This window comes from Anoplopoma fimbria, chromosome 8, assembly GCF_027596085.1.
Source record: "Anoplopoma fimbria isolate UVic2021 breed Golden Eagle Sablefish chromosome 8, Afim_UVic_2022, whole genome shotgun sequence".
NCBI lineage: Eukaryota > Metazoa > Chordata > Actinopteri > Perciformes > Anoplopomatidae > Anoplopoma > Anoplopoma fimbria.
The window spans coordinates 21,806,208-21,832,975 of NC_072456.1; the positions used below are offsets into that span (position 1 = coordinate 21,806,208).

At 43.8% G+C, this 26,768-nt stretch overlaps 2 protein-coding genes across 2 annotated transcripts in view; both read right to left on the minus strand.

The window, feature by feature from the left end:
* Positions 1-12,465, minus strand: part of zgc:92140 (uncharacterized protein LOC447854 homolog) — a 30,600-nt gene extending 18,135 nt beyond the window's left edge. The window contains exon 1 of the mRNA XM_054603072.1: positions 12,167-12,465. The gene's annotated coding sequence lies outside the window, so the exon portion shown is untranslated. The remainder of the gene's footprint in view (positions 1-12,166) is intronic.
* A 1,303-nt stretch (positions 12,466-13,768) lies between these two features.
* Positions 13,769-26,372, minus strand: edem3 (ER degradation enhancer, mannosidase alpha-like 3). Its single transcript, XM_054602790.1, has 20 exons — positions 25,124-26,372; positions 24,820-24,865; positions 24,528-24,628; positions 24,234-24,273; positions 23,471-23,583; positions 23,119-23,272; positions 22,367-22,501; positions 21,251-21,356; positions 20,867-20,964; positions 20,476-20,601; positions 20,298-20,381; positions 19,960-20,043; positions 19,506-19,630; positions 18,826-18,997; positions 18,597-18,739; positions 18,342-18,486; positions 17,800-17,991; positions 17,360-17,525; positions 16,547-16,732; positions 13,769-15,162 (listed from the first exon to the last, which is right to left on the minus strand). The coding sequence occupies exons 1-20, from the start codon at positions 25,243-25,245 to the stop codon at positions 14,693-14,695; spliced, it is 2,808 nt and encodes a 935-aa protein (XP_054458765.1). The 5' UTR covers positions 25,246-26,372; the 3' UTR covers positions 13,769-14,692.
* Between the last annotated feature and the right edge of the window lie 396 nt (positions 26,373-26,768).

Consider the following 26,768-nt stretch of genomic DNA (forward strand, 5'->3'; position numbering starts at 1 on the left):
AGGAGGAGAGCTGAGGGGGCTGGGGAGGCTTTTTTCTCTTTTGTAGCGACAGAAAAGACAAAGACATAAGTAGGAGGGTTAACATGAAAGGGGACAGGGGTGAAGGAAAAGATGGAGAATAGGTGGAATAGAAAGATGAAGACGGGCACAGAGCTTCAAAAGAGCGCCGCCTGCACCTCCTCCCTCCTTCAGCCATCCTCGGAGCGTTTGAAGTCGACAGGAGGCCGCCGGTGTTTTTACTCCCGAGTTCAGGCTGCAGCCGATCGGCCTCCATCACTCTGAACACAACACACAGGCGTGTTAGAGGATCATTCCAGTTTGGCAAAACACGTGTCTTCTTTTCATAGTTTTGGCGACTTTTTCAGAATCAGTAAATCAATGTTGATACTGAGATTTGGGGACACGGCGCCATGATTATACAGGTTTAAAGTAAAAGACCCCCAGGCTACAATAAAGGATCATTACTGAGAATTCAGGTCAGGTGCGCTCACTTTTAGTTTTATCTTTTTCTGAAGTGGTTTGGATACTGTAATCTGTAAAATGTTGGCTTGTTGACAACCTGGCTGACTGTCTGACTCTCTTTCCATGTCAGACTTCTCTACGTTCCAAGATGAGTCACTATAGTCTAATATTTGAAAGAGTGAAAATAATTAAATATTCAATCCGTGATGACCTGTCTGAATCTAAAATCCACAGCGTGTGAGTGAAGCAGGCTCTGACTCAGACTCATCATCTGCTGGATTTTCGAGGCGGATACGGCTGTCAATACTTGAGAATATTAAAAGTCTGATACCTGGTATATCGGTCCATATACATTTATTCACATAAGCACATAACATATCGTTAAGTATTCCTTAAATTCATTTTTTTAAACAAAATTTTGAACATGAATTCAATACTGAGCTGGACATGTTATATGAAAAATGTATTTGTCTATTTCTGGTAGACCTATAATCGAGACACTGTCATAAATTACCTGAAATATATATTAGACATTTCACCAAAGCAAGCTCTTGTAACTTGCCAATGTATTGGTGTAGCTCCAGTTATTTAAGTAAACTAGGCAATCGTGTTCTCATTGTAATCACAAATGGGAAGAAACTGACAAACCAAATGGATAATCGTGACACCAAACCAACCGAGAAGTAAAGTGAGGCAGGAAGCAGTTTGGGATCGACACCGCGGATGGAGAAATTGTTAATGAAAGTAACACTGTTTGCTTCTTTCGCAAAATGCAACTGCCTTATAAAAACAAATCTGAAGTCAAAGGTACCAGGATGAAAGGAAACCACATCAAAGCGTAGTTTAGGAATTAGTTATGTGGGTTGCGATAAAATAACGTTAAATTTGAATTTGCAGCACTATGGTGAGTACAATGTCATAATCAAATATGTAAATTCAAAACTCCTGTGTAAATGAACCATCCTTTCATTCTTCTGTGAATGTGTGTGTGCGTGTGCGTGTGTGTGTTTTCAGTAGAGGATGAGTGAATTTGTGTGTGAATCTCTTTTTCAAGTCTCCAGGTAAAAATGACATTCATCTCTGGAGTCTGAGCAGAGCTTACACATGAATTTCTCAAAGGGCCCGCAGGTGAGAGATGGGTTTACCTCGGGAGAGCGAACCCAGACACCCAGACACACACGCACACGCACGTGCACACGCACGTGCACACGCACACGCTCTGGTTGTGTGCGGTGTCACCTGAGGCCTGAGCGTGTGTCCTGGTCTAGAGAGCAGCTTATCAGGCTGTTCCAGGCAGCCCGGGAAACCTCTTACTACGACTACCACTCTGGAAAAAAAAGTCAACTATGGCTCACACTCACTCACACTCACACACTCATAAACCCACGCAGACATGCACAGCTGGGAGGTTTTAGTGCTGTCCCGGGCACGTTGTTGCAAAAGGGACACTGGCGACAAAGTTTCAAAAATAATCTCATCCGGCGTAATCTGTCTCTTTACTCAGTGCAGAGTGAGGATTCTGCACCGAGGAGGACGAGGAGGTGTATACCCGGAAACACTGCCGCAGGGGTGCTTGTTATCTGTCAGAATCACAGAACAGTGAAGAAAAAGCCAGAGAGGGCTACAGAGACAAGAAAAAGACTCAGAAAAAAAAAGGCATGAGCAGCCATGGAGAGGGAAGAGTCGACTTTTCTCTAAACTCCGGGCTATTAGTGTAGAACTGAAGTGAATATTAGATTAACAGAGCACAGAGACTCCCTTCTGAAGGAAGCGCACCGACAAATGTGAGCAGCCTTGATAGATTTTTTTTTTTTAGGTTTCAAAAGGGGTCTCCAGTGAGTGGGCAGCATCTGTTTGAAGGGCTTTGATTTGTGTGTATTGAAACATCAAATTGTGAGTGGGAGCGGGCTAAAAATAGACCCAGCAGTCCCGGAGCCATTGTTGTGTGCAGGGATAATGCTAGGCTGTGAAAAATCGGTAAGCCACGCTGCTATTACATTGGTTATACACATGAGGTACAGCTAGTAGGCCGACTATTACTAAGCCAAGACCGGCTATAAATAAATAACTGTGGCCTGTAATAAGGCCGATGATAGAGGGATGCTTCAAAAGACACACAAATCACTTATTTGTTTGAAGGAGACACTCAGGAACAGCTTCTTTTATTACTGATGGTCTTTTTACACTCAGGAAATCCTGGTTAAATCTTAAACGGGCCCTATTATGCTATTTTCCGGGTGCATATTTTTATCTCAAGTTACAGTTACAACATGTTTACATGCGTTAATGCTCATAATCAGCCTTGTTTTTCTCATCCTGGCTGTCCTGCAGCACCTCTTCTCACCCTCTCTCTGAAACGTTCCGTTGTAGCGCTTGCTCCTCCCTCCAGAAAGCAAAGTCTGCCCTGATTGGTCAGCTAGCCCGCTCTGTTGTGATTGGTCAACGTTTCACATTTCAAAAAAACTCTTCCTCCGGAGCTTCACCTCCGTCTATCTCTTTTGTTGTTTAAGGGCCAAACTAGCAGGAAGGAGTTTTATGTCACTTCCGTAACTTTATGAGGTCATAATGTTACGGAAGTGAAGGAGAGAATTCAATGGAGCCGTTTCAGGCAGCTCAGGAGCTTCTGAGGGGGTGGGTAACTCCTTTTAGGCGTGGACTTCAGGCTTTACACTCTACGGACCTTGTACAAAAATATATATAACACACTAAAGGAGAGGGGAAAAGTGGAAAAGCATAATAGGGCCACTTTAAATTGTCAATTGGGAATATTTGGGACGATTGGCTTGATGAAAGACTCTATATGTTAACTAAAAATAAAGTTCTTTCAAGACCATCCACTCATGAAATTGATGATTTTGTTCTGATCTTTGTTCTGATTTTTGTTCTTTCAAAACGCACATTTGTTGTCCTAAAGCAGCCCTAAAGCAATTATTCCCCGTCCTCGAGGGTGACAAAATGATTACCAGAGTCTGAAATGAGAATGAGAATTGTGTTTATTTTCTGACTTTTGTCGGATTTGGCTTGTTGTATTATCAAATAAGAGTCTGGTTCATCAAACCTTCTGAAAATTCTTCAAATGAAACAGTCAGAGAGAGGAAAATTACTTTTTTGATTGAACTCTCCACAATATGCTACAAATATAGAGTCGTATCGAGGGATCACACGCATGAGAAAAACAGCCCGGAACCGCTGCAAAAAAGGAAAACTACAGGTTTCAGGAATATAAAACTCTTTTGCGTCTCTTACAATGAGATCAATGCGTACACTTTAAGCGTTGGCGACTCCGGCTGGAATTAGCCAGAGTTAGTACTGAGCTCTTCCCAATGAGCCGCTCGCTGCCACATGCGAGACCACAGCGGGGCGTTGCACAGTGTTGATTTAAACCCACAGGACGGCTGAGCTGTGCTGCTCTCAGGCTCGCCTACTCCTGCAGACGCTGAAGTGTGTCAATGGGACAAGCTTAGTCTGGCGAGTCAGCTAAGACCCTCTCACCAACTATCTCTTGCTCCTGCTGTCACACACACACACACACAGACATGCAAGCTGAGCCAACATGATCTAATAAACATCTCATCGTCTGAAAGGGATAAGAGTTCTTAATACCAACTGGCGCACAACCACCTCAGGATCCACGCCACTCGCTCCAGATGCCTAACATTCATCACGGGCCATATACTCGCCAAGGCAAAGGCAGAAGCCTAATTTAGAGATATAAATAATGCCATGATGTCAGCTTGCACGCGTCATTTCTAGCTACACTTACAGATTTGGCAGAGAGAGCCTTCAGTCAATTGTTTCACCCTGTTAGAAATATTAAACAAGAACACAAGCCTCTGCAACACAAAAGGGCTCCTACTCTGTTGAAATGCATGTTAAGGCTAAAAGGGATAACACGTGGCAAGTGACCAAGCCCTTAAAGTTAGTCCGATTTGGCAAACACACAGACTTGCCCATACTTGCATACCAGAAAGGCGGGTGTTGACCTACTCACAGTCGTGTGAATAAGCCTTCTCTACAAGTCAGTTTGTCAAAGGAGGAACTCAAAAGGACTGCGGGGGTAGATGTGAGCGACCTTACAGACGCATGCATAAACACAAACCGTGCACACAGGCGGAGCAGTGTGCGGCGCCAAAAAAGGGTTTCTCAAACACAGGGTTGCTCCAGGAGGAGGAGCGTGCGACCACAGATCCTGAAAAACTGGCTGAGCGAAAGCGAAAGAGAGAGAAGAGTACAAGATAGGTTATATCTTTTTTTTTTTTAATGGGTCTGATTGCCTTGTGGATTTATCAGTTCCCATAAAGTCTACTGTAAGCAGGAGTGGCTGGCTGTGATTCAGCTTCCTGGTAAGACAGGAGATATGAAGGCATGGGAGGGGAAGTTGCGGTCAAAGCCACAGGGCGAGTATCCACCTGTGACGGGGCAGAGATTCATCCTCTGCTTCACCAGGCTGCGATACTGAGGGATGCTACGCTGGTGGGCATCGCTCTGTGTTAGCTGGTCAGTGCATTTGCAACATGCTGGTAGTGGAGCAGGGATTCCTCCAGAGAAATGCTTTGCCAAATTGGTAAGCAAGCAACACACATCTCGACGCCTCTGGCCCTCTTTCTTTGAAGTTAATGTTTCATCTCGTAAAAATGTCTAATTATTTTATGATGTTAGGTGGGGCCGTGTTCTCTTGCAGGAGAATTGGCCCACCGATGCAATAAAACACTGCAGAGATACGATCATACATACATGCACTGCCAGGTCGATAATACAGAGGTAGATACCACTTTGAGATCACGTTACATATCAATATTGACATATGAAGTTCCTGTTTGGATGATACGAGCCTGTCTTACGTGTTTGTATCGATTGTTTCTGCATCATCTAAAAATTTGTGCTTTGGAATAATGGCAATAAAGGGTTGGACAATATGGATGGAAAACCCAATCACAGTACATCAGTTACTTCAAGGAACTTTTAACTGCTAATGAAACAGTCTTATTTTAGTACTGATGCCTCTACACGACCTATGAAGGCAAACAAGACCATCAGCCAGAAGACTGGCTTTTCTATTGAGTTATTCCTAATGCCTGACATCTGGTCCGATTCCCGGCGTAGATGAAACGGTTTACTCCATATAGGTTCACCTTCAGCTCCGACTCCAGCCGGGCGTCCGGCACCGACTAGCCTAGCATGGCTAGACCCAGATCCGGCTTCTCTGCATTCGGAAGCTCCAGAGGGAGGTGGAGAGCTCCGCGACCGGCATCAGCAGCTCCTCCTCTGGCCAGGAGCAGAGTTTCCCTCGCTGCTTTGCCAGTGCATGCTGGGAGCCAACAACTACACCATACTGCTAGAACACCACGCTGTATTGCTGGTCCCGCATGAGAGAAGGGTTGCGTTGGAGAACCAGAACCAGGACTGTGCGGGGCAGACTGTGAGATCCCTGCTCCACTTAAATCCGAGGTTTTCTAAAGGGAATCTGGTGCTTGGAAAAACTACCGCTTCTGTCCAAATGGACCGCCAAAATGAACACAAAATGAAAGTTCCTCATAGTAGCTTGGAAGGGAAACCATGTATGGACAGAATAACCAGACAGGAATGACAGTGAATATATTTAAGATAATATAAGATAAGATAAGACAAGATAATCCTAAAAAAACAAGTATTATAAATAAGCAATAAAAAACAGTAGAAGTAGAAAAAACATTGACATTTTGACTTGTCATCGTAGGAAAAGAACGTGTGTTACTAATAACATTAACGATGGCTCTGTTCCATTTACGTGTCCCAGCCAACATGCACCGACATACCAGGACCCTGAAACCGAAGCAGCCAAATGGAATCCAGCCATCTTTCATTTCATTGTTTACACTTGTACTTTTCTTACTGTGACATGTCTAAATGTCAGTAGCTGAATTTATGACCACTCATACATGTATATCATCTCAGTGTGTATGTCCCCCCCAGCCTTAAATACGTTCCCCTAATGAATAACCTACAAATTCAACAGAAAGTTTCGCTCTAAAAGCATAAACCTAAACGCCGTACCGGACGCTGCTTCACGGCGTGTGCTGCAGAGTGTCGAGAGTGTCGCTGCCTCTCTCTCTGTGACAGAGCAGAGTCTCAGTACAACTCCTGGGCCAACGCGCCATAATATTTACTCTAGCCAGGCAGCAAATGCTGCACCTCTCCTCTTGTCCCAGTTTAAGCACTCCATCAGTCTGACAAGCCTGGGAAGTCGTGCCAACACACACTAGTGGACAGTAAATGCTACTCTCGAGTGGTGTGCTTAAGTGTACCTCTCTCTCTCTCCCTCTCTCTCCCTCTCTCTCTCTCTCCCTCTCTCTCCCTCTCTCTCTCTCTCCTCTCCTCTCTCTCCCTCTCTCCCTCCCTGCTGTTGTGCGAGCAGCCTCTCTCGCCTCTCTCTTACTGTTGTAATTAGTGTGATAAGTGGTCAGAGAGGGAGGGATGGGCGTAGACACAGAGTAGGCGGGGGGGGAGAGTAAAAAAAAAAAAAGGAGGTAGATACAGGAGCGCCTCTGTTCTGTTGGGTTGAAACCGTAGACCGGCCGCGTGACTGACAATGAGAGACACATTGCGCATAGCTAAGGCATGCACTGGTAGAGAAATAAGAGCAGGTTTTTAGTCAAGTTGTTACATACATACACATTGGCAAGAGGCGTATGTTTTTACTCCCTGCACATAAAAACCAGTTGAGCTGAAATCGAGACGTCTGCATGGCCTTTTAGCAGCTTTTTTTTAGCGTATGTAGAGAGAGAGAGAGAGAGACGGAGAGACAGAGTGAGAGAAGGATGAAACAAAGGAGATAAAGCAGAATTAGTCCAGGTAGAATCTTTTACAGGCCAGGCCAGGGGATAAAATGTCTCCTCTGAGGGCTTGTTACTGGCTGGTATTCGTACTACTCGCTTCTCCACAGCGAGACGGATTCCCCCGAAAGAGCAAAAATTCAAGCAGTCGCGCCTGCTTTATTCACTCCCGACACTACTCTGTTCTGCTGCACCCAGTCGGGACTGAGGTTAAAGCAGTTCAGAGCCTGAGGGTGGCTGGTGTGAGTGGGATCAAAAAAGGGTGGAGAAGTAAATTATGAAATGCTTTAGCCATATTGTGGCTTCCTGCTGCGCTGCCGTGAAACACAACCGAATCAGAAAGAGAAAATAAAGCAGTCTGGTGGGTCATTGAGGCCAGCTTTCAAGACCAAGCTTGGTGTTTTCTAACACCCACTTAGCAAAGTTATTTGCCTAACCTTTGATTCGAGATCTTGTTCTATTCTTAAGATGTATTTAACAGGTGTATTTTTGGACTTCACAGTTAGTCTGTTCTGTAGAGAAAGCATATCTTTATGTCCTGGCCGAATTCCTCCAAAGTAAAAAGGCTACTGCTAATTGGAGATCTATAAAAAGGTGTTGTGTTGTTTCCTATCACTGTTTTTACATATTCAAGTTTAGCACGAGTGAGTGAGTGCTTGTTCATCACATTTACCAACAGACTGCTTCACACGGCTGATCCTATGCCTACACAAGGTCAAACATTATGCTTCCTGATCCAAATCCATCTGAATTGCTAACAAACCAACCCCACCGCCGGCAAAATAAAAAGAATGCCAGCATTAATATTAATTAGAAAATCACAGCTGAGGGAAAATAAATATCAATCTAATGCATTTGGCGGGCATGCTGCAGGATGCTTGGCGAGGCCGTCTCGGATGTCAGCCTGCGTGTGAATGAAGCACATTGAGACGTTTGCCTGCTGGAGCTCTTCACCGCCGAGCTGCAGACGAGGCTCCGTGTTTCAACGTCTCACCCTGGGCCGGTGTGATGCAGCTACAATGTCGTCCTTTCACATGCAAACCAGCGCGTTTCCTCGTCCATCACCCTGCGCGGTGGCACACGCGCACGCAGCCACGAACGCTCTCATTCAAAAGACTGTTCAACAGAGACTAATGACACCTAACGCGAGGTTGTTAGAATTCACAATCCGCTGACGGCAGCTGTTCTGGGTGATGTGGCAGAAAACATTATCAGAATATTGATATGTATCTCGTATGCAAAAAAAAATAATCACAAAACAGGGTTCAGGCGAGGTAGCTCAACTGTTACGCATTAAATGAGACCGAACTCTACATATGTTTTTAACTCTGCTGGTTTTTAATTACTGCTTGCCCGAAATTGGTGCTTTGCCACTATTAATCAGCAAATATTTTTATAAACTGTTCATCTTTTCATACATTTTTCAAGTAATAAATGCCAAACATTTGCTAGTTCGGGACTCAAATTTGTTGTTTTTCTGTCATAAATGATAGTAAATTGAGGTAATTTGCCGATTAGTCAATGCACCGGGGAATGATTCTGTAACTACTTTTGTAAATCTTTAAAATCATTTGACAAGCAAAAATGCCAAACATTCACTGTTTCCAGCTGCTCAAATGTGAGGAGTTACTCTCTCGATATATATAACTGTAAGCTGATATCTATTTATGGGGGTTTTGGTTAGACAAGGCAAGACATTTGAGATAATATGTCAGCTTGCAGCCTGAGAACTGGGCCCTTTTTTACTACTTTCTGCCATTTATACAAACAAATCAATCAATCATGACATTAATCAGTAGATTCATTGCGAATAAAACAATAAATAACAATATATTGTTGGTAGTTGCAGCCCTTAAACAAATACAAACCCATTTTATCACACGGTGATTCAGTCAATAAATAATACTGAAGTGCTGCCCTGCCCTAGACAGTACTGCTGGATGTATAAAAAAAAAATCAACACTAATCACTATCATAGCTATTAAACAAACGTATATATCAATGTTGACGCATCAAGCTAAATCAAAACTCTACATGTTCCTGCCATGGCACGTCACGTTTTCCACTAAAGTAAAAGACTCATCCTCTGTAGAAAAGTAACTCGACCAAACAAATGTTGCACATTAAATGTCACATTTTAATATTACATTAAGTAATGTTTGTGCACAAATCAGAAGAATTAAATGGTATGCGTGTCAGGAATAAATTGAAGGGTAAACCCACCTATACTCAATAGGTTTGTTGTCATTTTATAACCACTTTTCTTTATGTCAAACATTTGGGCTTTTATTGAAGGCTGAACGCTCCATTTCTGTTCACACGTCAGACCAACAGTGGAGTTGTCATTAACAAGGAGAAGGCCTGCAGAGATGCCATCAGAAACCATTTTATCTACGGAGGAGATGGGAAACAGATGCATTCTGTCTGATGGGAAAACACTGTGCAGGGATTCACACAGCTCTTCAGAGTGAGGATAAGAGATAAGAACCAAACCCAAAAAAAAAAGAAAAAAAACCTGGCAAGCTAAAATCAGTACTATCTAAATGTCCCACCCCGACTGGACTCTGAGCACCAACTGCACTGTAAACACAGTCGGGGGGGGGGGTGGGGGACGACGACGACGACACAGAGAGACGCTGCTGCATCATGGGACGCAGGCAAAGCATGCACGCAGGCTGCACAGCCAACCCATGCTGACTCAAAAGGAGAGCAATCAGACAGCGAGACCGATGGCAGAAATAGACCAACGATCGCCGATCTGCACGTCAGACACACATACCACCAATGAAACCAGAAACAACGGAGCAGATGACCACAACACACGGGCAGTTTTTAGGGGTTTTTCCACGCTGCAACATTTTGCTGCTTGAGCTTTGATTATAGACGAACTGATCGACCCCTCAGTCAAACTGGCAGAGACACACAGAACCCAGAGGGATCAGGTTGTGCTGGCCTTGTGCTTTCTGCACCGCAATACAGACAAACTCATCACACCTGACGGCATCGAGCACTGACGGTCAGAGAGCACAAGGCACGCATATATATATATATATATATAAATAAATAAAGCAAAACACAAACTGGATGTGAGAGACGGTCATGGGAACTCCCTCCAACGCCCACACAAAAACACACACACAGACAGACAGAGAAGACATCCTGGTAACCATGGCAACCCTCCGCCTCCTCTCGCACGGTGACATCACGGGTTGTTGAATCATGACCCGAAACAGGGGGGCCAAAGCAATCACCTGACCCGCTGTTAATCAACTCAAGGTGAGGAGGCCACAGGTGGACAGGGGCAGATGATGATGATGATGATTGAGCGGGATGAGGAAGAGGGGGGGGGGGGACTAAGAATAGATCCTCGTGCCGAGAGAGAGAGAGAGAGAGAGAGAGAGAGAGAGAGAGAGAGAGAGAGAGAGAGAGAGAGAGAGGAGAGTGAGGAGGAGAGTGTTTCAGGCTCCTTGGCTAGCCACCGGAAACCAAAAGCCATATGTGAGCAACAACTCATGAGCACGCACACGCACACACACACACACACACACACACACACACACACACAGACACACACACACACAGAGAGACAGATCTGTGATGAGCAAGTGAGGGGGGCAGATGGATGAAGACAGACAGATAAATCAAGTAGACAGAGGGGGGGGGTGCTCTCAACATCCACTCACAGGATTGCTGGTACGTGATGGTAACCCATACAACCCCGCTGTAAGCCGCTGGATGCTGAGCGCTCTCTAACGCTGGCCACACCAACCTACTGTCACACCAGGGTGCTGCACAAACACCGAACGGATGTAATGGTTCTGATGCTGATCACATTGAGGGGGGGGGGCCTACAGCAGCTAATGGCCATATGGCACATTTAAACGCAGCGGTTAATCCAGTCCCTATGGTCATGTAGTGTGTATAATACGCGTCTGATGGAGGATGCATTCGGAGTAGACTCAGGCTGAGTTTTTTTTAAGTTAATGAGCGTAAAATGAGTCTGCATATCTAATCCAATTCTGGCTGCTGTGACTTTACTATTATTACCCAGCAGCTCCTGTGTCTGCCCTCTGAGGGCAATGAGCAACAACCTTTAGTACTTTAAAAAAAAAAAAAAAAAAAGGAAGCCTACTGGTCATGTGTGGAGGTCAACAGGAGGGTTTCTGCTACCATGCAATGGGAGCTGGGAGGCTCACTGGCCCAGGCAGCAGCAGCAGCAGTGGCCCCGGCCACAGAGCTCAATCCTGGGGCTTTTTTGCAGCTGCAGCTCGGCTCAACAGCTGTGTCCAGCTGCGCTACAACAGGGGGGGGGACACTGGGCGCTTTGTTCCCCCACAGGGAGGAGGCAGAGCTGTGGGCAGAAGGAGTGCAAAAAAAAACCCAAAAAACAGTCTCCCTCTGCTTGTGTGTGTGCACATAATAGTTTCATTTCCAACAAAAAAAAAAAAAAGGTTACCCCCCTCACCAAACGGCCTTTACAGCACCAGCAGGCGAGGAGGGACCAGGGGGGGGGGTTGGCACGGCAAAAAAACCAGGATGTGTGGAAAATTTCAAACACACACAGCAAAAGAAATGTCCACATATAATCACCTGAAGCCCTCCTGTGTGTGATAAAGCTCCCCTGAGATGAGGGTTGCGGCTGCGTTAACGCTGCAGCGAGCGTCTCCAAAAAAACCACAAAAAACCTCGACAGATGCGAAGCCCGATGTGTGTGCAGCAGGACGGGGAGACGAGCCGGGTAATCACGGCTCAGCCAGGAAACAACAACAAAAGAGAGGAGTGAAGAGAGGGAGGGAGAGAGAGGAAGAGAGAGAAGGAAAAGCCACAAGCAGAAGGATATATGCGACATCTCCGGGAGACCATTAACGCGTAAAATCCACGCTGGTACTTACGCAGATGAACCGGTGCCGCTCGGTCCACTGGAGGGCTGGAGCCGGTCGGTCTTCCGGCTGCGAGTCGGGCGGGATCTGCGCTATGGAGAGCGGAGAGCTCGGAGCGGAGAGGACTGAACGTAAACTGTGGCTTGCGTCATTTCACCAGGATGCCACTATTGCGCGCAGCAATGCAGCCATCTTGCCGAGGAGTGCCCCAGCTACTCACCAATCAGTGCTGGACCCCGAGCTGCTGGGGTATTTCTGGTCCCCCTCCCTCCTCCTCCTCCCTCTAATGAAAGTGATTCCACCACCAGCTCTTAATATTTACCAATGTTTGTTGTCACTTTATTTTTTTTTTTTTTTTTTTTAATAATGCATAAAAAATAAAAAAAAAAAAACATTCCATTAACAGAAATTGTTCAGTATTTGGTTTTTATATTTTCTTCATAAAGATAGGCAATGTTTGTTGTCACTTTATTCTAGTGATACTTTGATTTGGAGTTATTTATGCTTTACTTAAGTATGTTATTAATTTATTAATTAAATAACAAAAACATTCCATTAACAGAAATTGTTCAGTATTTGGTTTTTATAGTCTTCATAAAGATACGCAATGTTTGTTGTCACTTTATTCTAGTGATGTGAAATAAAATACTTTGATTTGGAGTTATTTATGCTTTACTTAATTTAGTGAAAAGCTTTAATTCAGTTAATTTAAATGCACTAAAGTATTGCTTTTTTTTTTTTTACCTGAATAAAAGATGTGAGCACTTCTTCCTCCACTGCTGTTATCAGCGTGACAGTGACACCTTGGTGCATACTGAAGATTTTCCAATTATATTCATATATATATATATATATATTTTTAATAATGCATAAAACCCCCCCAAAAAACCCATTCCATTAACAGAAATTGTTCAGTATTTGTTTTTTATATTGTCTTCATAAAGATACGCAATGTTTGTTGTCACTTTATTCTAGTGATACTTTGATTTGGAGTTATTTATGCTTTTTTTAATTTAGTGAAAAGTAGCTCCACCCAGACCAGCTGTGATATTCAAATGTAAATTGCATTTTTGTGAATAATATCCACTAATATGACATACATTAATATTCTCTTAAAGTGGCCATTGCAAGTATTTTGCAGGTAATAAAAAAAAAAATTTTTAGTAGCTTTAATTCAGTTAATTTAAATGCACTAAAGTATTGCTATTTTTTTTTACCTGAATAAAAGATGTGAGCACTTCTTCCTCCACTGCTGTTATCAGCGTGACAGTGACACCTTGGTGCATACTGAAGACTTTCCAATTATATTCATGTTGACTCAACTGGTTTTGTGTGGGTGTCCACCCACAGTTTATAGAAACATGTCTCTTGGAAAAAAATAATTTAAGAATAAAACCATTCATTAAAATATTCCGACAACATGGTTTCAGTTTCCTCTGAAGGAACATAAATATCATATTAGAGCAGCTTTAACATAAATGGTGTGACATTTAAAACTAATTCACCAGGTCTACATTATTGGGAAGTAAAATCAGGCATATCCATGAATCTCCTAAACCCAGCACTGGGTTTTAAAATAGCATGAACTCAAATAATCAAGCCAGTCTTCCCAATTTCCCCTCTTCATTTTTTATTTAATTTCATCATGTTAACTTATTGGCTTAATTCTGCTCCTTCCAATCACACAGATCTCATAGCGCCCTCCTGTGGCGCCTTGTGGGCTACTCATCTCTCCCACCACGCTGCTGAAGGTGTGTCTGCTCCACCCTGATGTGGTCCAGAGGTCGTTTGTGGAGGGTGAACCAGAACCTGAGCGAAGCAGCGCTATAATGTTTCAGTCACTATATCTTGACAAATACATATTTACATTGACAGATGACTTCATAAGTCCTCCAGAGAGATTAAGTTTGGTGTCGAGTCTAAATACCATTAAGCCATGAAAACATCCTGCAGCTTATTCAACGTCACCAAACCCCCCCCCAACATGAATCAAGTCTTTAACTCACATCAATGTGTACATAGAATAAAAGGCCCAAGACCAGGAGGATAGTAAATGCATCATCACACGTATTTATCACACTTTTAAAATTAAAACTAATTGGTCGATGGATTAATTATTAGTTGTTGGACCGGCATTCATTTGACTCAGAGATGCATAGAGAGAGCACCAGTGTGAGAAGTAAATTGGAGTGGAAAGAGAGACGCTGTTACACACAGTCTGGTCCTTGTAATTCATTAAGGGTGGTTATGGAACCGTAACTGCATGAGATAAGAACCCTGGTCTCTCATCCCCTAAAACTACCGGACCAATAGGGACTCCCTTGTGGTCCGGAGATACAGGATGTGGGCTGCCTTGGCACATGATACCATCAACAGAGAGCAGGAGAACGGACAGTCATGTGAGGCTTCTCCTCGACTCCCTCTGAGCTCACCAGACTGACCCTGGTGTGACTTGTGAAGATGCGTCCCCCTCCAGGTTTCTTCCCCCACGGTGGAGATCCGACCGCGGTCACGCGGCTTCGACGCGCCCGACGACTGTCAGAGCTCATCCTTCTCCATCTGCTGGAACGCCTCCAAGTCTTCCCGCCAATCAGCCAGCAGTTCATCCACCGACTGGCTGCTCGAGTCTGTGTCGCCCTCGGGCTCCTCTCTGTTCTCAGAGTCTCTCTCCTCTGTGGGCTGAGCCAAATCAGCCTCTGTACCTTCCTCCTCTGGTGGTCTGTCGTCCTCTGCGGGACTAGAGTCCTCTTCCGGTTGTCTAACGTCCTCTTCCGGTTGTCTAATGTCCTCTTCCGGTTGTCTAACGTCCTCTTCCGGTTGTCTAACGTCCTCTGCGGGACTTGTGTCTTCCTCCTCAGGACTGACCTCCTCCTGTGATGGAGTAACCGGCTCGGGAGCCAGGTCGTCTAGCTCCAACGTGCTCATTTGCGATTGGCCAATAGGTTCGAATGAGGTGGGAGTTGTTGCCTCAGTTAAGCAGTCTTCCTCCGCTTCTTGCACTTCCACACCTGAAAAGAAAGAAAGGAGTGTGAGACACACACACACACACACACACACCAACAAACCTCTTGTCCTCCTCCTCAGGCATTAATCCATACAACATGCCCCCTGGTAGCCATTTGCAGTCAGAAATAGAAGCGTTTTCATTGTGAGGCTGTCAACTGTAACAGCATGATGCTGATGGTGAGTCATGTTTCCCACAGGATAAAGCCTTTCTCACATAGCTGCACAACCAAACTGAGTCAACTGTGAAAAGAAATCTGGCAAAAAGTGAATCTGTGACTTTTGCAAAAATCTGGTTAGAAAAAGAAAAGTGCAAATCCGTTTCCTAAAATGTATCCGCTTCTTTAAGTGCAGATTGTAAATGAGTTAGGTAACGAATCTGCGCTTTTTATTATACAGTTGAGGGAATACTGCTAGGACAACAGGTAATGACTTCAAGGCTTTGTAATTAGAGTACAGATAAGCACAAGGCATCTGTGTCCTGGTGGCTTTGTGGTTACAGAGAATTTGCCTAAATAAAATATTCTTTACCAAAAAAAAAAGCCACCCAAACACTAATTGTGACATCTTTTCGGAATCCATGTTTAAACCCATGGCTGTGTTGGGGTCATACCCTGCCGGCGCTGTCTAGCCGTGCCATGTGTAACTATTGGTTTGCTCCGGTGAGAAAACAGACATAAAGAAAGAGCTGCCATGTCCTAAGCTCTGAAGGGGAAAATCTGAACTGACAATACTGTGACAGCACAAAGCTTTCTTATCAAACACAAACAGAATCCTTGTGGCTGGAGGGCAGAGTGAGAGGAAAGGATGGAGAGATGAAAGCATGACTATAAAAAAGAAGGAAGAACAGAGATGAAGGCAAAAGGGGAAAGGATGCAGACTGAGGATACCAGATGAAGAAAGAAGGAAAAAAGAATACTTACCTCCCTCAATCAGGCTGCCAGGACGAGGTTTACCTTTGAATATGGTGGCTGCTCATCCAGAGAGGAGAGGGTTATGAAAAAGAAAGAAAAGAGAAACCAAGACAGAAAGGAGAGGAGAGGAGAGGCACGGTTACAGTCCACCACAGTGAATAGATGGGATTTGGCAAATGAAGAAAAAGAAGGTAAAAGAATGAGGATGCAATATTGATAAGTGTGTAAAACTCCACCATCCACCGTTGTAACAGCAGCTGGTGGGTGGCTCTGGAATGAGTCACGATCTCTGAGACTTCAAATAAAGCCTGAATCCCTATATCCTCATCTATATTTCATGAAGCCGGGCACATAATGAGGCTCAGTCAGCGGAGAGCGATAAAGCACACCCGTGTGATCAATCTCATCGAGAGCGACACAAAAAGGAGGAGAGTTTTTAACATTTAGGGAGGCGTGTGAGGGAGCAATGTCGCACCTCTGTCCCTGGCTTTGTCGCTCAGCAGCACCTCCACCTCCCTGTACTCCTTCAGCGCCTCCAACAGGATGTTGCCCTCCTTGTGGAAGAGGAAGAGGAGCGGCAGGGTGACGTCGTCCGTGCTGCGGCCGTCTCCCGCCATCTGGAACAGGGGAGCCGTGTCGCTGCTGCTGCCGTCGTTGTCGTCTGGAAGGAGACCAAGAGAGATGAGTGAGTGATGGAAGACAATTAACTGACAGCAACTTTGGTGAGAAATTAATCATTGAAGTCCGTTAACAAGGAAAACTTGATTTCCCCCCCCCCACTAGTTTCAGTCATTGTGTATATTTAACGATCTTATGGAAGGAGTTTTACGTCACTTCCGTAACATTATGACCTCATAAAGTTACGGAAGTGAAGGAGAGAATTCAATGGAGACGTTTCAGGCAGCTCAGGAGATTCTGAGGGGGAGGGTAACTCCTTTTAGGCGTTAACTTCAGGTTTTACACTCTACAGACCTTTTACATGTACAAAAATATATATAACACAAGAAAGAAGAGGGGAAAAGTGGGAAAGCATAATAGGGCCACTTTAAGAGGTTTTTATAAAAAAATTTATGGGTTGTAAAGGAATTCACAACTGTTCAGAAAGCTCCTATATAGAGTCAGATCACTCTTATAAAGCTTCCTTGAGTTCTGCTGTATTATTAAGTCATCATGTAATGTGCAGGGCCCTGTTCGACCGTCCGTCTTCAACATAATCTATTTATTTGAGCCTTAATCTAGTCACCGAGCAGCCCTCTTCCGCCTCGCTTCGTAAGCTGCTCGCACTCACCGATGACGATGCCTCCGATGGCGCCGGCCTTCTGGATGTGTCGGGCCTTCTCCGCAAACATACACTGACCCCTCTGGAGCAGAGCGATGTGGCCCCGGACGTACTCGGCATTGGTGATCTCGGTGCAGCCGCTGTAGGGTTCGGCCACGGTCACGAAGCCTCGAGCCTGCACACAGATGCAAGAAAATGGAATAGAATGAAGGAACACGTTTTAACATTATGGGGCGTACACAGTGCTGCAGTCGTCCACATGTGCTAAAACCACACTCTCATCTTTTCTTCTGTTTGAATTAGGAAAATAGTCAAGGAGAGGAAGTTCCCTCTTAAATATACCAGAGAAAAGTGAGAGAGTCTCTTAGGAAAAAGAACAAAACAGAAGGAGGGTTAAAGGGCCCATTTTGAAACCTGGGCAGCTTGGCAACGCTTCAATACCCACTCACCCCGGTGGAACTTTTGGAAAGGTCTATGCCAAACTGCGCTGGGCCGGCGGTCAGCACGACCCTGCCAAAGAACGGATGCGAGACGATCTGAATGGCTCTGGGAGGCAGCTGCTCTTTCTGCTGCTGGCTGGACAGCTCCATCATCTCCTGCATGAAGCGCACGCCGTCCTCCGCTGCCACCGCACTCACCGCCTGGAAAAGAAGAGTGTGATTTGTAAAGTTTGGAATAAATAATATATCCTCCATTAGTTAATGCCACCGGTAGCACAGTGTGTTCTCTTTCGGCTTTTGCATTTAAATAAAAGTACAAATAGTGTGTCATGCATCTTCATATTTTTAAAGTTAACCTTTTCCCCATCAGCTCTGGAGTTATTGCTGTAAGTCTTGTTTTGTGTGCTGAAAAAGTAACAGTGTTGCATCATTCCCATCCCTTGTAATTAGAACAAAACAGCTGAGGAGTCACATTCGATTAACAATTTTTTTTATAAATCAGCCACTAATGAGAGCATGCAGATGTTTATCCTTATGGTTAAATTGTTAACCTGTGTAGCATGCTGGACCAGCTGCACTCTGCCATCCTTCAGGTGGATCAGACTGACTCCCATTCTCCTCAGCAGCTCCAGATGTTCAGGGTTGTTTGCCATGAAGTCCTGAGCCCTCAGGGGAGGACGACCCATACCGGGCTCCCTGAGAGGAGGAGGAGGAGGAGGACGTTAAAAACATGGAAGAGGTACAGCAGTTAGCAGGAATAGATAAGTACAGGTACATGACCAGGTTACACCTGTATGTACACATACCGGTAAGCAGCGGGGCGGGGGCAGCTCTTGTCCACGGCGCTACGGATTGGATCTCTCAGGTTGCGAGGGTAGGCGGGGTCAGGAAACAGGAGGCGGGTGTTAGGGCAGGTCCAATCGAAGTTCGAGTCGTCCAGGTCCTCGGACTGAAGTATCAAATCACAGATTCTGTTAGGACCTGGAATGTTGACATGCTTTCACATCAGATTTGAATCACAACGGTGTTATTTACCGTTCTGTTGGAGGGGATGGATGAAGAGTGAGGGGCTGTGGAGAGGGACAGGGGCAGCAGGTGGGCCTCGGTGGTGAAGACGTAGTCCTCCACGTCAAACGGTATGTCCTCCGCGTCAGCGAACAGCAGGAAGAGGTATTTGAACATCTCAGCAAGGAAGAACGAGTCCATTCTGACAGGAGAGAACAGGTGTTATACCATAATGGAACAGAGCTGATTACTTATCAGAAGATCATGAAGGGCGTTTCAAAGTAGAGCCGGACTTATCAGCTTATTGTAGATACTGTCTATGGAAGTATTCCAACATATGCCGGATTTGTGATACACTCATGTTTTATAGGCTGTATTGTTATGTGTATTTGACCTTTCCCAGTCCATGTTTCAAGCTATTCATTTGTATGTGAATTATGGTTCTTTTAAACTATTCTGATGGCAAAAGTTTTTTTCTTTGCATACATTTAAGTGTTATGTTGGTGGTCTATGGGATGTTTTCACCAGCAAAGTCTCTTTTTTTAATTTTTCTTGATAACAAATAATTTAAATCCCAATATGGACCATTTCCTTCCTTTTACTTGCTATAGCTCATGTATAATTTAATTAAAATGTGTATGAATGTTCCTATTTAGTAGTCTTATCATCACACAAACCATCTTGCAGAGACTGAGTAGTTATATTCTCACCTGTCCTCGTGGCTTCCTGTGCGGACGTCCTTCATAGCAGCGAAGCCGCAGGGAACGCGGGCGAAGCGGTTGAGGTTGTCCAGGATGGTGCGACCAGCCTCCAGGTAATACGGGTCTCCTGTGGCCTGGGGGGGGTGAACAGAGGACAGTAGTGAGATCATAACAGAGTACAACACATCAACTGTAAAGAAGGCTCCAGAGAAATATGAACTCCTAAAAAAAAAAAAAGTGTTATATTATTTTCCTTTACACATTTTTTACAAGACATCAGAATGCCAAAAAGGACAAAGTACTTGAGGCTGATTAATACCTGCAGAAATTGAGATTATGTGTCTTAAACCTTTGTAAATAAGTCCCCGTGTAATTGCAAGTTAAAATAACGGAACATAAACCTCTGTACCGTGGCGGCAGAAAGCGAACGTCTGCATTATGTCAGGCGTCCTTGATAAATTACCTTGTAAAGGAAATAGGTGCTCTCTGCAAACTCAGGCCTCAGGGGATGTTGGGCCCAGTGTACCCTGAAATCAGTGGTGAAGGCCTGGGGAGAGACGGAGAAGGACGGAGGGGTCAGCACACCGTCCAACGCTTTGTAATTAGAACGGACAGACAGAGCTGAACTGCGGCCGTGTCGTGTGAAACGCCAGCTTGTTCACTTCCAAACAGCTACGGTTGACAACACAAGTCACATGGGGTCACTTGACTCCATGGTAAAATGAAACCATGAGTTATTTACACGGAGAAATTAAAGCCTATGATGGCATTTAAAGTCGGATACACAGAGAGACAGATTACCTCTGGGAGGAAGTTGTGTTTCTTTGTAACTTGATACAGCATCTCATGAGTCTCGATGGCAGGACGGATGTCTCCCTTCAACACCTGGGACACGCACAGTATGAACAGTATGCACAGGGTTAATATCACGGCGTTATAGGTGGAGTCGCACTTTCAATTCACATGATCCAAATCTGACCTGCAGTCCAGGGAAGAAGGCCAGCAGAGAGTCCATCCAGGTGCGAGCGGGAAGCAGAGGTTTGTGGATGTGGACGTCCAGCAGCAGTGGAGGCTGACTTATGTACTTCATTATAGATGCATAGTGCTAAATGGGGAAAGCAAAATGGAAAAGGATATTAAGTAGGAGTATTTTTCTTAACTTCTGTGCTGGAGAACTAATCAGAATCCTGAAGTGCACAAACATTAAAGCATAATCATGCTTTATGTTGGCGATGCGATAGTGAGATGCTATTATGTAGACAGAGAGGCATCACATTACTCTGTACAAGTGTGTGTGTGTGTGTGTGTGTGTGTGTGTGTGTGTGTGTGTGTGTGTGTGTGTGTGTGTGTGTGTGTGTGTGTCCCCTCACAATATTGAACCGCTCCAGAAACAGGTCATCTCCCAAGAGGATGTAAGCCTTTAGCAGGTATTCATAGTACGAGTCAATTCCCGCTCCGACTCCGCTGTCTGGGGTGACACAATCAATCATCACACTTTTATGGGACAAGGAAAATCAGATGATGTCCCCTGCTTACCGATGAGCCCTCTGTGACAACAAACTCTCTCTCACCCAGACAGAGAGACTGCACCCTTACACTTAAATTTCACTTTCCCCATGTCCTTGTCTCCTCAACACTCCGTATCTGCCACAGCCTCCTACCCTCATCCTCCACTTCTCTCAACACTTCATCCACCCTCAGTCATGTCATCACTAACCCCCCTGAGGTCTTCAACCTCACCCCCATTCTCTCACCCCTTCGCACCCACTCTCCAGAGTGGATGTTGATGGTGGTTCCCACCAGATTGCTGTTTCTCTGTCTCTTCTCCCACAGAAAGTCCAGAGCTCTCCGGGCATGGGCCTGTAAAGAAGGGTGCATTATTGATTTGATAAAAAAAAAAAAAAGAAATGAGTTAAAAATCAATCTGCAGAAGCCGTCCACTGTGAGAGAGATTACCGTGATGGACTGTGTGCTGGATCAGCTGTCTACTGCTGCCAGGAAGTGAACCAGTGCAAGAAACGGCTCTAATATCATTGCACAGGGTAAAATATCAAACTCTGAAATATTTCATTGTACAGCTGCAGCTACAGGGTTCCTATCCACCATTTTCTGTTTGCACAAACTTTATATAGTGGACAGAATTCAGATTTATCTATTTTGGTGAGATGCACATTGATCAACAAGCAAAGAAAACTGATTGATATCCCACTGAAGTCATGAGACAATAATAGTTAAAAAAGTTAAAATACTGTCTGTAAATATAATAATTCAGTTATGTTTTTTTATTGCTTATTTATAATACTTGATATTTTTATTTTTTAGTATTTCACATCTAACAGGAACCAAGTGTCTGTAACCTGATCTAACAGGAACCAAGTGTCTGTAACCTGATCTAAAAAAAAAATAAAAAGACAAAATGACAAAGTGTAACCTGGATAAACAAAGGAAAGTGGGCCACTTGTTAGGTGTGGCTGTTCAGTGCTGACGCATGTCTGTTCAAATAACTGATAACTGGCTTTCTCACTATTCAACATCTCTTTGACAGTGACACGACATCGCAGTAGACTCACAAGTTCTATTTTGTTTATTAGGACAGTTTTGCTGATAAATAATTAGCCGTTGTTGAAAACTTTAAGTCAAAAGAGGAATTATTCCTAAAAACAGCTTTTGCTGTTGCTGGATGGCTTAAATATATATTGCTTCATCATGTATAATTCTTTACGGGACAGCAGCATAAATCTGTTCACACCATGATTGTTAATTTAAATGTGGTCACAATTTGAAATATATATATTTTTACATCTGCCTTTGAAAATAATAATCAATCTGACATGTTAATGTAGGCAAAAGAGGATCCTATCATCCGATACCTCAAACACAGGATCTCCAGTGAAGCGACTTAAGGCAGCAAACTCCAGGATGATGGTTCCGGCACAGGCGGTGCAGGTGTCTGTCTCTGTGCCTGTTCTCGTCTCGGGACCCCTGACACCAAACTTCAGGTTCACCTGTCAAGTAGAAAGAGAAAAAAAAAAAAAAAGAAAACATTACACAATCTGTTTTTTAGAGTCACAGTTGGTTTGCTGGAGACTGTGCATGAAAAACAAGTCAGACACGAAAATATCTGTGTTCAAAAGCGGTGACAGCTGCGAGCAGAGAAGCGGAAAATTGAAATATGTATTCATGATCCGAGAGGTAACAAATGTCAATCTGACATATGGCAACCCTGGAAGTGTGTGAATGGGCTCAAGTATATTCATTTTTTGTTTGACAACATACAGTACAGATTTCGATCTACTTAAATAGATGCATCGCAAATTCATCTCAGCTAGAAGAGTTGACATTCTTTTCCAATCATGGTCCAGATAATCCTCAGGAAACAATACTCTCAACAAAACTCAATATATTTGCAGTTCAATATGAAGAGCTTTTTTTTAAAAAAAAAATCACATATAGAAAAACAAAATATTTGAGTTGGGATAATATGAGACTGCCGTGCCAATGAAAAGTTTTTACAGTTTTTTGTTGAACATCCCCACCTTAAACAGACTACAGTGCATGTAGGTTTGTTTTCTGGTATTAAGGAGCTGAGTTTAGGTGTTTCTGGCTGTACGAGTTGTCTCACCCTGGGATAAGGAAGGCCACTACTGGTGTTGAAGGCTGGCAGCAGTCGGAGGCCCAGGTCTTTGGCCATATGCAGGAGCTCATCCTGGTACCACTGCATGTTTTGACCTCCCTCCTTCAGCATCACAGCCATGGAGTGCCCTCCCAACAGACCGCTGACACACACACACACACACACACACACACACACATCAAGAACAATCACATATTTAAGTTTAACACAGCAGCATCCAGTGAATTCTTATTAGTAGTGTGTTTTTGGACAGCTGTTCCGTTTGCTGCCTGTCACAGGGTAAACTTAGTGTGTTATTTCTTAAGCATTAATATGTGTCGATTGTCTAATCATATCTCACCCAAGGACTCGTATGTTGGTTTCGAAGACCGATACCACGATGTCGTTGTCCAGCCTCACATCTGTCAGGACTCTTCTCACAGCAGCCTCAAACTCTGTCGTCTTGTTCAAAAGCTGGCAACGAGAAATAATACAGGACTATGAAATAAATCAGGCTTAATTATGGGTCATTTCATAGCTTAAAAGGTTGGACTGAGAGACGCAGGATAATCTTCAGAAGACTGTCCTCAGAAGTATTTAATTAAAGACTTGGTTCACTGCTGATTTAGTAACAATGACATTTCACTCTAAATGCTTTTAAGCAGTTTAGAATTTTATACAATACAATGTCATCAAAACCTCCACAGTGTGCTTTCCTATTCATTTCTATTAAATTAAATTGTATAGCCCAAAATCACAATACAAAGTTGCCTCAGAGGGCTTTACAATCTGTACAGAATACATCATCCCATCGTAAAAGGAAAAGCTAATCTAAAGAAAACCACCTTTAAATGGCAAAAAAAGGTAGAAACCTCCAGGAGAGCAACAGAGAAGTTCCACAGTAGAATTAACAACATAAGAGAATTACAACATAGTCAATCCACATTATATAACAAAATGATACGAGCTTAGCCCCAATAATAGCAGAATAATAATGACCACTTGTAATAACAGCAGCTGTCGATATAATAGAATAATAATGATATCTATATATATATAATGAAGATCCAGCCTCACAATAATAATACAAATAATTACTATAAGACAACCAAAACAATACCCACCACCAGAGTATCCAGTGTGTCTATGAGGGTCAAAGAGAACCTAACAGGGAGAGACAAAAAAAAAATGATTACTGTAATTATATTTCATGTAATTCAGCAATGTGTGCAATTTGTCTCCACCCTCCAACTGTGGCAACTGTTAAACCAGGTGTGGTGATGTGTGTGTGTGTGTGTGTGTGTGTGTGTGTGTGTGTGTGTGTGTGTGTGTGTGTGTGTGTGTGTGTGTGGACCCACGTCATCATAGCTCCGTTAGTGCGTTAGGTCTCAAGGGGCAAAAGTCAGCATGTTACTCACTTTCCCAGCGCGTCGTCTACGTCACCTCGGCTGGGCTCAAGCCCACGAACTCTTCCCCTGCATGTTAGTGGCATCAGCTCATCTGCTGGGTATGCGTGGTCCTGAGAAAAAAAAAAACACACACACAAACTTTAAACACCATGCTTTGGCCTTTGATTCTTTCTGATTAGACCTTGGTCATATTAAAACATTAAAGAAGTCACAATAAAGCCAAAAAAGATGCAGCAAAAAGACATACGCTAGAAATTCCTATTTTTGTGAAGGGGTCCAGTGAAAATTTGTGATAACTTACCATATAATTCTGATATGCATGGTCAAACATCTCAACCACTTGGTTCCTTTGTTGACGGGGGGAAAAAAAAACGTCAGCTTTTCCTACCTAATTATTTAAGTGAATTCCTGCAATTATCATCATGGACTTGTTATGTAATGCTACGGGAGACTTTAATGTTTCCTAGTTTCCTACCTAATTTGTATGAGCATGCATGCTTACAATACTAAGATATCCTAAGAGCATTTAAAAGGCAGCTTGGGGATCATGTTTCACGATCATCATGTTCTCGGGGGATTGACGCTGTGGGTTTTATTCAACTCACCTCAACCTGTGCCTCTCCTCCCGTGACATGGCCTGTCCGAGGCTGCATAGTGCTCCAAGCAGCATCAATAAGAACAGTCCACCCGGCATTGTGGTAGTGGGCAAGATGGCAGTAATATTCATAAAACTACAGTTTGGCTCCTCTTGGTCAGTCACAGAGCAAATACCTAGTCATCACCGCTGCCCTAACCAAATAGCTCAAACTAACAAAAAAAAAAAAAAAAAAACACCTAAGCAACACAAACCCACTCCACCCCATTCATGTTACACCTCTGAGATCATGATAAAGCACTTTTTGGCTTGGCCTAAGATGTACCACTTAATCACTAATATGAACAGAAAGCATCAGGTGATCATGTTAGTTTGTTGCTGAATCTTGGGCCTCCCCAAGAAACAAGAATACAAGTCAATCACCCACTATGTACAGTGTGCGCTTACAATGCAAAACTGCAATTAAATAACACTTTCTAGGAATGTTGTTATTTCAAGTAAACAAGTATCGACGTGTCACTGATAGAGGTGCATTAGTTGTGGTTCAAGGTTGGGTTTTAGTCACGCCTGTTTATTTTTCCACATTGTGCGCAGGTGTGACACGTTGACACGCCAAAAAAAAGATAACGTTACATGCAACTGTGCCAGAAAGCAAAAAAAAAACCTGCACAATTAACCCTGCGATCAAATGATGCACATTTAAATAAAAGTGTTTTTCTACATGTAGTCTCCACGCAGCAGCAGTCACAGAAACCTCGAGGCTTTTCAGATATCACGACACACAAATCAGACTCACTGCAGAATTAACAATCCTTATAATAAAGTCTTATTTATGGTAACAATCCCAATCCACACATATGAAGCCAATTAAACCAGAAACCAAACCAACACCTCTTTGAAGCTCCTGCTCATACTGTTTCCACACCTTTTCTTTTTTTTTAAAAAAAACACGTTAATATCTTTCTCCTGTTGACATTTCTCTCTGTTTTCGTCAGCCACTCAGGACAAGCAGCTGAGCCCCAGTCAGGGTTTATGAAGCCAGCTAGCCGGCTGGGCTAACTAGCCACGCTGGCGACAACGATCGGACGGATCAATAATACAAGAAAATCGACAAATTCCGCGTCCATTGTTGGGCAGCAGAGCCGACTCTGATCTCTTCTTCCCTTCAGGTAAAAAAAAAAAAGTGGTCAAATTAGCCGTAAACTGCTGTTTCGCCGGACTAGCCTGCCTTATAAAACCGGATGCCGTCGCGATGAAAACGTCAACAACATCCGCTTCCGTGTTGAAGATTTTTTTTCTCACCCTGAGTTCTGCTTGTCAGGCAGTATTTTCCAGTAGACCGAGCGGCAAGTCGCCTCCCCTTTCTCTGTGATTTGCAGAAATAACTCCAGACATGTATTCAATCCCGCTATTAAGCATATATAACCATATCCTAAAGTTATCCAGTAGTTTAATACCGTTTGAATGGGGTTAAACAAGTAGTCATGGTTGCCTGAAAGTCAAAATTAAGGAAATAGAATTCCCAAATACTACCGTGCACTACACAGACTGTACTTGCAAGTGTTGCATTTTAGGTGCTGATCAAAGCTCGGAAAAAATACGATCTCTCACACCCAAGTGATTACATTTGTAAGCCTGTTATAGCGAAATGCAAT

What these genes read in the sequence shown, in the direction of transcription:
- edem3 (XM_054602790.1), bottom strand. Translation starts at nt 25,245, where the DNA reads ATGAATATTACTGCCATCTTGCCCACTACCACAATGCCGGGTGGACTG. An exon ending in ACACACTGGATACTCTGGTG is followed by an intron (nt 23,584 to 24,233) that starts GTGGGTATTGTT and finishes TCTCGTTGCCAG; the next exon opens with CTTTTGAACAAGACGACAGA. An exon ending in TTTCCAAAAGTTCCACCGGG is followed by an intron (nt 17,526 to 17,799) that starts GTGAGTGGGTAT and finishes ATCTGTGTGCAG; the next exon opens with GCTCGAGGCTTCGTGACCGT.